This window comes from Branchiostoma lanceolatum, chromosome 4, assembly GCF_035083965.1.
Source record: "Branchiostoma lanceolatum isolate klBraLanc5 chromosome 4, klBraLanc5.hap2, whole genome shotgun sequence".
Lineage (NCBI taxonomy): Eukaryota > Metazoa > Chordata > Leptocardii > Amphioxiformes > Branchiostomatidae > Branchiostoma > Branchiostoma lanceolatum.
Genome location: NC_089725.1, coordinates 19,306,010 through 19,318,968, shown reverse-complemented (window position 1 = coordinate 19,318,968; position 12,959 = coordinate 19,306,010). Strand labels below are relative to the sequence as shown.

Sequence of the window (12,959 nt, the reverse complement as noted above, 5' to 3'; positions counted from 1 at the left end):
ATTTGAGACGGAATGTTGTTGTTTGTGGGTGTGGGCCAGCCTCCATGTTTGTGACCTTGCCATGACCTTGCTCTGATGAATAGTGGCATCTCACGAGTCTGGTTACTATCATGAAACCTTAGATTCGTCTCCCCCCAGAAAGAAATAAAAAGTCTAAGAGTCAAAGATTTGATCGTCAAGGGATCAGTGAGATGCATCGATGAGACTGAAATATGTTTTGAACAGCTTATTTTCATGATGTATTTGTGGCGGGGAAGTCAAGGTAACTATTTACTCCAGTGGGGTTTCTAATGGCAGACCAGTCATTCTTCATCAGGCTGCCATGGGGAGGAATGTAAAGCTCATAATTCACATCAAACATGGTGGTGTAGGGATGACCTAGCCTGGTATTCAGCGCTGTGCAGCTGTGGTCGGCTTTCTCTATGTGAGCAACGTGACCATTGCATTGGAGAGTGGACTAAAGCTTATAACAAGGCTGAATACCAGGCCAATGATGACCTATCATTGAGAGATTTAAAGGAACAGTCTGGTGGAGAAGGATGGACGCAGGTGACATCCTTACTGGGTGTCTGTGTACAAATCAAGTAAACACCAGCAAGGGAACAGCAAACCTTCTGCCTTATTCTGAGGGAAAGCATCTGTTACTTTTGTTTTCAGGTCTGACTGTCTGTGACAGCCTTCATAACTCCGGCTAGAAGCGTATATTTAACCTGCAATTATTGGCTGGATGGATTTGCAACACCTGGAAGGGAAAATAAGTATACCTTATGACAAAAGACATCTGTCACTCATTATACTATGTGGAGCTACCGGTATGTTATTTTCAGGTTTGTCTGTGTGTGACATATTTCAAACCACTGCAAAGGAGGTTTGTTTGTTTGTTTATTGGTTTATTTTTGTTTTTCTGTTTGTCAGTTGGTTTGTCTACAGCATCACTTAAAAAATTTTGAATTAATCTTTTCTGCCCATCTGTGCATTCATTTTGGCCTTGGTCAAAGGAGTAAATTGATTGATTTGGGAAAAGATGTTGATCGAGAAACTAGGTTTCAAAAACTATCTTTGACCATTGCTGTATATATCTAAATATGTAAATGCCACATAGTAGGTTCTTTTCAAATTGTAAAGCATGTAAACCATACTTTGAAAAAGATGCAGAAACCAGTAGATGATGATGATGACGAATAAGATAATTGAGGAAAATTTCAGTGCTTGGCAGAGGTTTACGCATCTATTGCTGTGAGTGTTAGCTGTGTTTTTGGATTGAAGAGAGTTATTTACAAAGTTAAAACCAAGTTCGAAATGTTTACAAAGTATAAACTATATAACAATAATTCGAAGATATTATAAATATCACTCAAAAACCCGTGTGGTGACTTGGAATGGACTCTATGTATTAGAAATACTTGCAAACCATTCAAATTAATTCTAAACAATAAAAAAAACCACCCGTGCAGTGACTTGGAATGGACTCTATCAGACACTTCGGTTGGGAAGTTGGAAGGATATGAATAATTATAATGAACTGCGGGATTTATGCAAGTTGAAAAGATTTATTGGACACAAGGTAATTTGGCACTGGTGACAGGACGGTAGACAACTCCATTGTAGAAAGAAACAGGATGAAAATTGTCATCATAAATTGAAGATGTCCACTGGCTGTCATACCATGTCATGGCTGTATGTGAAAGGTCATAAATACTCTCTGACAACAGCAGGGGTCATGCAAAGATAGGACCCAAGGTCAACTTGGCAATTCATGGCATTCATGACTGTGAACAGAACTTTAACCTGTTGTCGTGCTAACATGTGTTAAAGGCTGTATAAGAAAGAAATGGGTCAAAATCCACAAAGACAAACCTAGAGGACACTGAATAAGGCAGGTACATTCTACATTGCTGCCTGGAGAGCCCCCTCCCCATACCAGGTTAGGCTGAGGAACAGGCCAGAAGTGGGTCAGGCTGATTGATGGAATGATCTCCCCTCCCACCAGCCTGCAGAGGTCGGCTGGGAGGGTTCAGCCGACACCTAATCACTAGCACAGGAACCTTCCTGCATGCAGTAGAGATGTACTCCGCCAAGGAGCCACTTTTCCAAAAGGACATATGGCTCATCGACAGTTATGCCAAAAACCAGGACCTTCCAAATGGCAAGGCATGTGAGGTAAGAATGGGGTTAGACAAGAAAGTTACCAAAGGGCGAACTAGATCGGTGGCAAGAAAGGTATTTTGTAGTCCCAAATTTGGCCCTGGCGGAGCTGATAAGAGAGCAAGCCAGTGTCTCTACTTCTTGGTTGAATGGTTCCTGATTGTTGAAATAGTGCTAATCATAACTGTCAGATCATAACATTGCACTCTGTGATGAGATGTAGATAGGTTGAGTAACATGTTGTATGTTGGCGGGTCGTTGCCACATCGTAGTGAGGTTGTGCTTGTCCTGATTTATCTAGCTATGATGGCAGCCTGGTTTGTGAAGGAAAGGCTTCTGTCAGGGCAGCAAAGCCAAAAGACAAGCTTGTCCAAGGTGTCTGCCAATGTTGTTGACAGAAGACCATGTATCTGTGACAAGCTATGGTTGCTAGATGCAGCTGTAGGTGTTGACAGGGAGGGGCAACAAGAGGTAGGACTCCAGAGGTTTATACAGTCAGATTTCTGGATCTTACATTTACAGTCTGCCTGACATGTTGACAGAATTACAAAGCCACAGGAACACAGGTTAGAGACAAAACAGAACCTTCCTTTGAATGTTGACTGTATCTTAATTGGTGGGATCAAAGTGGCATGGAAGAAGGGAGAAGTCCCAAGACACATTCTTCAAAGACAGGGAAAGTTGAGGTCAGGCTATTGGGAGATTTAGTGAAGTGCCCTTCCCTATTTGTGACATGAACCTCCTGCCACACTTTGCCTCACAGCAGCTGTTGTCAGACAGGTTTAACAGTGTCATTGCCTCTGAAAGCTATGCCTCACATGATATTATCACTGTTAGAATTGGGCTGCACCTTGTAAACTCTAAGTGCCCTTGATCTGTGAGTATATCCTATTAGAAATCCACTTGCCAGGTGGTTTCACTGGAAGATTGCTTGGGCTCTTTGCCAAGGCTTCATGTTGAGAGGTCCTTTTTTATGGAGGTGTAGTCCTGAAATTTGAGAAGTTGAGGGATGAGTGAGGGGTTTGGAAAAGTTGTAAGAAGGACATTAACTCCAGAGTCCAGTCATTCTCATTGGAAAAAATGTTATCATGGTAAGTATCAACATTCCTCTGTTGACAAGAACATATGATTGTCTTTCAGTAGGGCATCACAAATGAAAACCAGAGGTCCCACCCTGCAGGAAGAATCTATGACTGAGGTTTCTGATGCGCACAATTAGTGACAAAAATAGGGCTTGCCAAGACGTTTTTTGTCTGGCTGCTTCTGTTCATTTATTTTGAGAAATTTTGTGGAAACAGTGAGAAGTTGTTTTTTGAAGTTTAACTGCTTTAGGTATAGTCCTGCCACATGTCGTGGCCCTCCCCTTTGCCCTTCTGCTGTGCCCTTGGGAGCTGAAGTATCCAAGTCATGTGGTCTCAACCTTGCCACTAGCACTGCTCTAGTAAGGCTGCAGGAAACCCTGAGGGATAAATCTAACCCTTTTCTCCTGGAAATTCCTGAGATATTGCCTGTGAACAGGGTGGAAACTGGTCAGTGAAATGATGATTGGTGATAAAAAAGTGGCTCTGATGGAATGGCTTGAAACTGTAAACAGATGGGCTTGCATCCAATTATGGAAGCGGATATCTGGTTACTGGTTCCAATAAGACAGGGTGATAGCCAACTGACAGGGTTGGGAGGGGGAGGGTGGTGATCTTGGAAGGGCAAGACCAAGGACAAGTGTTTAAGTCCTCTTGAAACTCTACAATCTGAAGAAATGCGTCTTTCACAAACGTGATGTCAGACCTTTAAGTACTGAATGGGAAGGGTTTTATTTCTGATACTATTATACTACTCTAGTCTACTCTATTTGCATTTAGAAGCCATTTTCTACTCAGGAGTAGTCTGTTCTTTGGTTTGTTTTTCCTGTCTGCGACTAACAATGTTTGTCTCCTGTGCCTGTGCAGTTGAAGACGCTGTTGCCCACCACCAGAAGCCAGGATGCTGAGGAGCTGGCGCACATCCTGAACAAGCCCAACTTGGGGGTAAGTAAGGGTGTAAGCTGACTGTTGATCCATATTAACTCGCTCAATCTGTGGATGACAGCCAGGCATGCATTATTTATAGTTTACCATGAAGGTTCATCCTGAAGAAGATTAGAGATCTAGACATCTGGTAGGAGATTAAGTAAACAGAGTCTTTGTAAAATGTATTTGAAACAGTTTTTGTTTTGTTTATTGTTCATCATTAAAAAAAAAAGACAGCTTGCTCATTTCACAAATAGTTAGTGACCTGCAATAATGCCTGCACTCAAATGACAGGTTTCTGGAACTCAAATCGTTTGTGAATCATACTTACTAGTGTTAGTGATCCCTAATTCTAACCCAAACTCTACTCTACTCTACTACAGTCATAAGATGAATATCATGATTGTTTTAACTTAAAAATGTGAACATGTGTGAAAAAGCATTCCATTTGCATTGCAAAGCAATTTTGTTTTTTTTCCCTACTCTTGCATCAAATTTGGGGGTCCACAGATGACGCCATCCTAAAAATTGAGCTAGTGTAGCCCTCAACCAAGCTGTCCAGTCAACAATGGCTCTTCCCTGTGTCTCTGGGCAGACCTAGTAGTAGTAATCACTTCTGGAGGGGCTGTTTGGGTCCAGCCCAATGGGTTCCAGCTGAGAGAACAAAACTGCAGAGAGGCTTGAGGGCAGGAGAGATCAGCTTCCCTGGCTGCTGAGGCCTCACAGCAAAACAAAACAAACCAAGCCTGTGCCTGTCTGGTTTGTTGGTAACAAACCGTCGCTAGGCAACCTTAATGCTTACTCCTGGAGGAGTGGAATTGTTAGAATTGTGATGGGCATGTTCCATTTCTGGGGTTTTACCATCCGCCACGGCAGATGTGGTGTAACTGATCTTCTAGTTCTCGGATTTGAAAAGAATAGTGCTCAACTGGAAGGTCAACATAGAAAGAATGTCTTAGGGAGAAATCTGTGCTTTGCACAGTTGATCTGTTGTTCACTTTTACTCTAGAATATCTGACAACCAAGGAAATTGATGTGGCCTAAATCGTAAGTTTTTATATCTAGTGGTCCTGCCCCACAACCTCCTCATGCTGAGTCACTGATAGCTCTTGGGCTGACCTCCTCCAATTTGTTTCAAGGTCAACATTTAATGAATTGTTCTTGTCTGGTGGAGGTCATGATATTCATTGGTTGAAACTCTGCCAGGGGAAATTTGACCTCTGACCTTCCCTGTTTTTTTCCCTGTGCTGCCCCAGTACTCTGTAAGGTGGAGACTACAGAATTCGTAGTTATGATTTAGTACTTCCCCCTGCTGTTGGGTGATATTTGGTACTTCGTAATGTCAGCTGATTCATTCTGACCCCCAGTCTACCAAGGACTGAAGGAGAGGTACATGTGATGGTGGTTTTGTCAATACCCACTACCTATAGTCTGATTCAGACAGAGAAACTGAGAAATCATTAAGTCTGCTGATCTTAGGAGCATGACGGAATGGTTTTCCATGAATCCTGAGGTCAGTGCTGGGCTGAGAAGTTCATGGTCACCAACATGCCTCACTGCATCACTGATGGGAACCACACATGGAGATATAAACATGGCCAGGCTGATGGTGCAGGTTTACTGACTGAAGCTCATTAGAAGCATCGTTACCTGCACTGATTTCAAAAGGAGGTTCATGGCGTGAGGTCTTTGCAATTTGTTTATTCACTAGTTGATAAGTTGGGAAAACTAGTGGGAACTACACATTGAGATATAAACATTGGCAAAGTCAGAGTGTCAATACCTATACTAGGCTATAGGGCATACCTTGGTAAAGAGATAGTATGGTCCCTGTCATGTTGGTTTGTAGGTTGGTGAATAGGACGATATTAATTAAGTGCTGTGAATGGATTTTTTCCTTGTGGGTAGGCATTGCCTTTAGAAAAAGTCATTGAACTTTGCGGCAATCCTCCAGGCAGCTTTCTTTTTGTACTTCTACCTCCCTTTTTAAACTTCAGACTACAATCATGTCAAAGTCACATTTAAAGTGTGATGCCAGAAAGATTCAAAGTTGGCAAAAGCCCTGGGCAGACCTGAGGAATGTTGTTTCTCTGTATCCAAACTTGTCTGCTATAGTGGGAGGAGTTGAACTTGTGAACCCAGCTCTTGTTTGAACTTCCTTAGGGGGTGTGGGCAATTATTTAAACTGCTGTTAGTACTGTGTCCATATTTAGAGAAGTAAATATTTCTTTGGGTCAAGGTTGGAAGTAAGACAATCAGGTGTAGTATGTCCTCTTTACCAGGTGTGTTTACCTTAGTGGTTGTTTGTTAATGTTTGCCCCTGGTAATCTTGGCTGTTTGTCATGTTGTTAGTATTGCTGACAAACTGAAAAGTAAGCAATTTTTTGTTTACCTGCAAAAAGTTGTACATAAAAATTGAAATAGAATGTATAGTAAAGTGTCATGCAGAGTTACATTTTTTCTATTCGAAGGCTGGGAAAGCAAAAGTTTGTGATATAAAAGCAATGAACTTTCCATTTGTGTATGGAAACTATTTCTCTGGAATTTTGGCTGTGCAAAGGTCATGGTGAATGTCGGGTCCTATTTTTGTTTGCATTAACTCTGGACCAGTCTGACCCCACCAACACAAAGGCTCCGCAGGAGAACTCCATACATGATGGGCGAAACATACCCTTTTCTACAACCCCGTTAGCTACCGACATTACAATATGTTCTCATGAGACGCGGTTCTCTAAGACGGAGGTCAGCCTCTCAGAATATTTTGTACATTTCAAGTATGTCCCAGCACTTGGGGGGCAGCCAACTCACAAACTCAGTTCTGAAATTTGTGAAGCTAATTCCACAAATCCCCGCCCTCTTCAAACATCACACTTTTCTGTAGGAGCAATGAATTAAATGAATGTAGATTTCTGTGATCTTTACCAACATTTGGCCATTATTTCCTTGATCATCTAATGGCTTCTGCCATGAGTTATGGACAGGAAACTTCACTTTGTCCCAGAGCAATGAGAGAATCTATATTAAGGCAGGGCTAACTGCATATGGCTTTTAGGTTAAGTCCATCGGGAGACAAGAGTCTCATGTCAGGAAGTATTTCTGGAACTGATCTAAAATGATAGAAATTATTGGCCAAATCCTTGCTCACCAGGCGCAGCGACCGTCAGGAAGAATGTATCTGTGAGGAGCTCTTTTGAGACATCTTGTACAGCTTTTCTTGTTTGCCTATTCCCCAGCAATGGGGTGCATTCTTGACCTCGGCCAACATTTCTGAGACATTCTTAAGGAGTCCCTCCAGGTTGTGTGTAGACTGTAGGGCTCTCCTTGTGTCGTTATCTCAGGGCCTATGGAGAGAAACTATCCCGCAAGCCGAACAACTCCAAGAGAGGTGATTGCCTTGTGTTTACTTGGTTTAGGGTGGTTGTGTTCCCAGTGTTTATGTTGGGGAGTAAGCAGGGCTGGCAGTTTGAGATGCAGGTTGGATCAGACGACTTCCATCTGGCCATCACTGTACTGCTCCTTCACTGTGTGATATGTTTTTTGTGCATAGACCATCAAGTATTGTGAACAGAATTTTACATGCCTCAATCAAGTCCATCTTCTATGTTATCAGAAGGTCTTTCTTTCAGACTTAGGTAACCTCATCAAAATAACATCAACCTTTGCAGAGATTCAAGTGTTTGCTCACAGAATGTAGGGCCATGACATTCCTTCGTTTTAAAGTATACTAACTCTGATCCTAGACCCATCAGGCTATCAGCTTCCAGAAGAAGAATAGCTTTGCTTTCTTATCCATCTCATTTGTTTTGACTCTTCTAGTGCCTGTACTTATCATTGGTCTTCGTAGCCACTGTGTTTAGAGGATAGCAGGTCAGATAAACTAGGCTGAAGCACCATTTGTTTTGAAGCTTCCTGCCAAGCCTTCTTGCTTTTAAGTCATACTAACATATGGTCACAACGAGCCAATCCTGGACTTTCTAGCTAGTTTTCAGATCGCCCACTCATTACCAACATATCCCTCTGCCATTTTTCATTGGGGAAAAAATTGACACCTGGCAGCTTGCCATGAGGGGATCTCATACTACAACATGTAGGTGGTTCATAGCTTTCTCAGAAGGTAGTCTTTCTGCAATGACAATACCAGGACTTGGGAGGGACTGATGTCTCCAAGGAGCTGATTGCCACATTTTAGAATATGCACAGACAAGCACACTGGTCCTCTGCCAAAGGTTGGCATAGTATTCATGTGTTTGCCTGCCGCCGGTGTCAGAGGCCAGGAGTGTGTGGGATATAGTAGGTCTGCAACTGTGAGCTCATTAGATGGGTGTTCTCAGGTGTTGAGTAAGCATGGATCGAGGCAGGAGGTATCATGGAGGAGGGGGGAGGCACCCCTGGTACATGGACGTCTCACCGGTTGTGGACAAGGGGACGTGGTTTTACCTGTCACGACTGGAGGAGAAGCCTGCGAAGGGAGGCTCCTGGTTTTGCCTGGCTGGTTCTCAAGTTCCCAATCAAAACATGCATCATGCAGCTTCCAGAGAACCACCTAGAGATTCTACCTCACGGAAGTCACCTGCGGAGAAGAAAGAAGGAAGATATGAAATAACAGAAGAAGGCTGGTATGTGGTGGGGCCTGGTCCTGGCAAAGTGGTGCCCAAATCTTCCCAGCCAAAGGAACAAGGAGGTCGAACCAGTCACAAGAACAGGTGTAGAACAAAGTTTCCTGTACCAGAACACAACCTCCGAGGACCTGATGTAGAAAAGAACCTGCCAAAGAAGTTCACATTATCTGAGGAGGAAAGGCATTTACTAGAGAACATTTCTGGTATAGGCATTGGAAACGATCCCCTACAGCAGTTTGCTTATGAAGAAGCATCAAGAAAACGAAGGAAACGTGATCACAGTGGTTCTTCTGTTGAAAGAGGTGGATCAGAGGTAAAAGTTGTGGGTCGTATCGTAAATCTGTGCCAGGCTTGTTCCTCAGGTATGACTGAGGAATCTGTAGGCAGTCACGACATGGAGGGGAAGGTCTTGTCTTCAGGACAGATTCCAGCTGGGTGGACAGCTTACTTAGTGATGGCCTTGTCTTGATTTATCACAATCTTTCAGTGGAAACAGATTAGTGAAGACAGGACTTTCTCTTGCAGAGTGAAGCATCTCTTATTCTTACTTTACTTCCTATAAAACTCCAGTCACCTTCGGATTTAGAAATACCTCTTTCCAAATTTCAGTGTTGTATTTCACCATGTATCCAGTTGAAGTTAAATGTTGTTAGAGCTTACAAAGTTTATGTATCTTTCCAAATTTAAAGTGACCAGTGTTAAAACAACCTTTTAGTGAAAAAGGATATGTGAAGACAGGACTTTCTCTTCATAACAGATTTCAGTAAGCTGTTGCTTCAGTTTTCACACCTCTTCCAAACGATATCTTCATAGTTTTGATTTTACAGGGAAAATTTACAACCTCTAATGGACATAGTTATGTCATTTCTGTTTTCTTGTTTTCTTTTCCTGCTTTTACCATTAGATACACTTGTTATAGACTCAGGTAACAGATGAAATTTGACATGAATTCCAAATTTTTTATTGTCGTGGAGACCAGCAGTTTATTTATTGTATTGTTGTGTTTTGTAGGGACTACTTCTGGCTCATGACCGAGTGGCCGCCAGAGAAGTCCTGCCCCCCAACCCAGACGATGAGCTCCTGGAGCGAGCATCGCAGTACACAGAGGACACCGTCAAGATCGTCCGCATCGACAAGTCACAGGAAGCACTGGTAAAAAAACTTTTGAGGCCTAGGACTCTCTCCTCTTACATGTAATGGGCGTAGATATGGCAAATGTTTGTATCACATTTCCCTGTTTGTAATTGAGTCTTGTCTGATCGGAAATCCTCTGCTTCCTGGTTTACTCTTCATCACGGAGAAAGAAAGCTACAGAATGCTTTTCCAAAAGTCATGCAAAATTTTATTTTCTGAAAGTTCAATGGCAACCAAAATGGTGACCAGCATTCTGTGGTCCTCTGCATGTGGTAGATTTGGCTGGTTATATCTCCACCTCTAGACAAGAAAGGCATGTCGTCTGGAAATGTGAAGAGTGAGATGGCATGCCTAGATCAAACATACGCCCCAGGATACAGCCAAACTGTGTGAGGAGAGAGGAGGGGAACATCTCAGAGCAAATTTGTTCACAGATAGATTATGTCATGTGACTTACTCGTGACTCTTGTGAATGGAAAGTGTCAGAAGCTCGATAGTGCAAAGACAATGGTAGAAAATTCAAGCTATCTCAGTCTGGTTTTACATTGTACAATGACCCACATCTTATGGCAGAAGCTATTGATAAACTTACTTGAAAGACATTAGAAGAAGATATGTTTTCCAATGTTTACCACAAATCTAGTTGCTATTTTTGCGCCAAAAAAAGCACATCAGTCCACTGAGAGACGACTTTGCAGCTTGGTAAGAAGATGATGGAATTTCAAGGTCATTGTAGAGGTCAACTTTAATCCCTGTGTGATGGCTGCCATGTTGAAAATCAAATTTGCTAAACTAAGTCACACCTTGGCTCATTTGTGCATCTGTATCTGTATATGTGAGACAGGAAAGGGTATTAAGTTTTTGCCCAATCACCCTTCTTTTGTATTGAGGCAAATGTGGGGGTAAAAAAGGGTTTTATTTTTCCAGAATTCGAAAATATCATGTAGAAAACTATAGTTAACTCCCATACAAGTATGTCATTTAAAACATCATGCTTTCAGCTTGATAATGGTGTGGTCACCATTATAAGATGTTAGATATATTAGATATATGTATTTTGATTATGTTTAAAAAATCCAAATGACTTGTGGCTTTGATCCTAATTTATAGTGTTTGCAGAGAAATGCCACATTCCCAGATGTGCAGGACCTGGGAGAGGGGAGGGAGTTGAGACTGTTGTGTCTTGTGTGTCTGTATTTATAGGAATTTTAATCTGTTTCGCTCCAGGGTGCAACAGTAAGAAATGATGGAGACGCAGTTGTTATTGCCAGAATAGTCAAAGGAGGTGCTGCAGAGAAAAGTGGTAAGGTTGTTTTGTCTTGAACTTTGTAGTTCAGGAAGCTTACTGTTTGACCTCCTTGATTTCTTGTTAGTTGTCTAAGCTTTTCTACTGTGGTACTTGTAACTTTCTAACAGTAAGCTACATCAATTTACCCCTTCTTTCGTTAAACTGTTCGTTCTCCTCAAAAGACATGAAGTCTTTCAGTACACGTCACCTGTTTGGTTTTTGTTAAAAAGATAAAAGTCTATGCTAAATCTCCAGCAACGAAAGGAAGGAAGTCATCTTCAGAAGTAATACTGCTTGTCCATCCTTATCTGTACCTCAAGCCTGTTACATCAAAGCTTATCTTTTATAATTTGCGATGATGCAGCCCTTTCTTGAAAAATTCAGAGAAATAACTATCAAATAATCCAGATTATATATTGCATTCTTCACTGTGCTGGGTTTTACTAAAGCCAGAAAATTTACTGAGGTTTGAAACAGGAAAGGCACAAACCCTGATAACCTCCCTGCTGTAAATTGAGGGCCGTGGTCAGGTTCAAGAGGTGACTGGGACGTTGCGAATTCTTCAGAGGATTTGTAGACTGGCATATTTTAACTGTTGTCACAATGATGTGGGCCATGTGGCCAGTTTTGGAGGAAAACCAACAACAAGAACTTTTCCTCCTGACAAATCAGCAAATTCCTCAGTAGAATTCCTTGAAAATTCCTTAGTCTTGCATCATTTCTGTTTCATATCTGTGTGACTTTGTCACTTCCCTGAAAATAGCTGAGATAAACTGGTAACCTAACAGATCCTTCAGGGATTTGTAAGGCATTAAGTGTGGTATTTTGCTTTCTATCATATTTCATGCACTGCCAGTTGGAAGGCCACAAAAATTCCACATGTTATGACCAAGACTTAGATAAGTTTTGTCTTGTAACCATGATACTCCCATTAAACTTTTAGCGGCTCTCAAAACACCTCATTAAGGCTAGGATAACCAAGGTCGCTACAGGCAGTAAAACGAGAGTGTTCAGCTAACCAGAATTTTAACTCAGCACAGCTTGTTAAATCAGCTCCAGAAGCTATGCCATAAGCCGTGTGTCATACTCCACAATTTTGAAGGGGTTCAGCTGTGATGCCGAGGTCTCCCTTGGTCGCATTCTGTAATCTTTCCACTGCATTCCCAAGATTTAGTCAGCTATATTTGTATGAAAGGTCCCGTACCGGGGTGAGTGACAAAATCACAAACATCACGTAGGACATGTGGTAAAGATGAGATAGTTGGAAGTTAGATCATGTCTGCCAAACATGTGACACCACACCCTAGGCTGGCTGGGAGAACAGAAAAACTGTCAGTTCCCTGCTGTCACATTCTTGGAGTGTTTAGTCTATGACGCTTTAATATGTAGACAAGAAATGTTTCCCTCAACTGGCTCAAGTTATGATTAATGAGCCAACATCTTTTAAGTTCCCCAGAGTTCTGAAACGAAAGTGATATACATATATAACTATGTGTAGTTCACATTGCTCACTATTTGTTGGATTGTTCTCAAAAATGAGCAAATATGATTGATGGTCTTTCCTGTCTACATTGCCATTTCTTGCTGATTATGTAAATCAAATCACATTTTGCATAATTTGAATGTAAAGATGTTAATTTTACTTGATTTATATTAATAATAGTTATTAAATTCCCATCATGAGAAACTAGAGAACATAGTATTTCTTCATTGATTATGTAAACTATGAACTTTGTAGTATTTCTTCATTGATTATGTAAACTATGA

The 12,959-nt window shown here is 41.6% G+C and overlaps 1 protein-coding gene across 15 annotated transcripts in view; it reads left to right on the top strand.

The window, feature by feature from the left end:
* LOC136433156 (protein PALS1-like) overlaps positions 1–12,959 on the top strand; it is a 71,320-nt gene that overhangs the window by 49,370 nt on the left and 8,991 nt on the right. For all 15 annotated transcript variants that reach the window (XM_066425043.1, XM_066425040.1, XM_066425041.1 and 12 more), the window contains 3 exons: positions 4,092–4,169; positions 9,782–9,922; positions 11,132–11,207. In XM_066425043.1, the coding sequence (XP_066281140.1) occupies positions 4,092–4,169; positions 9,782–9,922; positions 11,132–11,207 (295 nt within the window). The remainder of the gene's footprint in view (positions 1–4,091; positions 4,170–9,781; positions 9,923–11,131; positions 11,208–12,959) is intronic.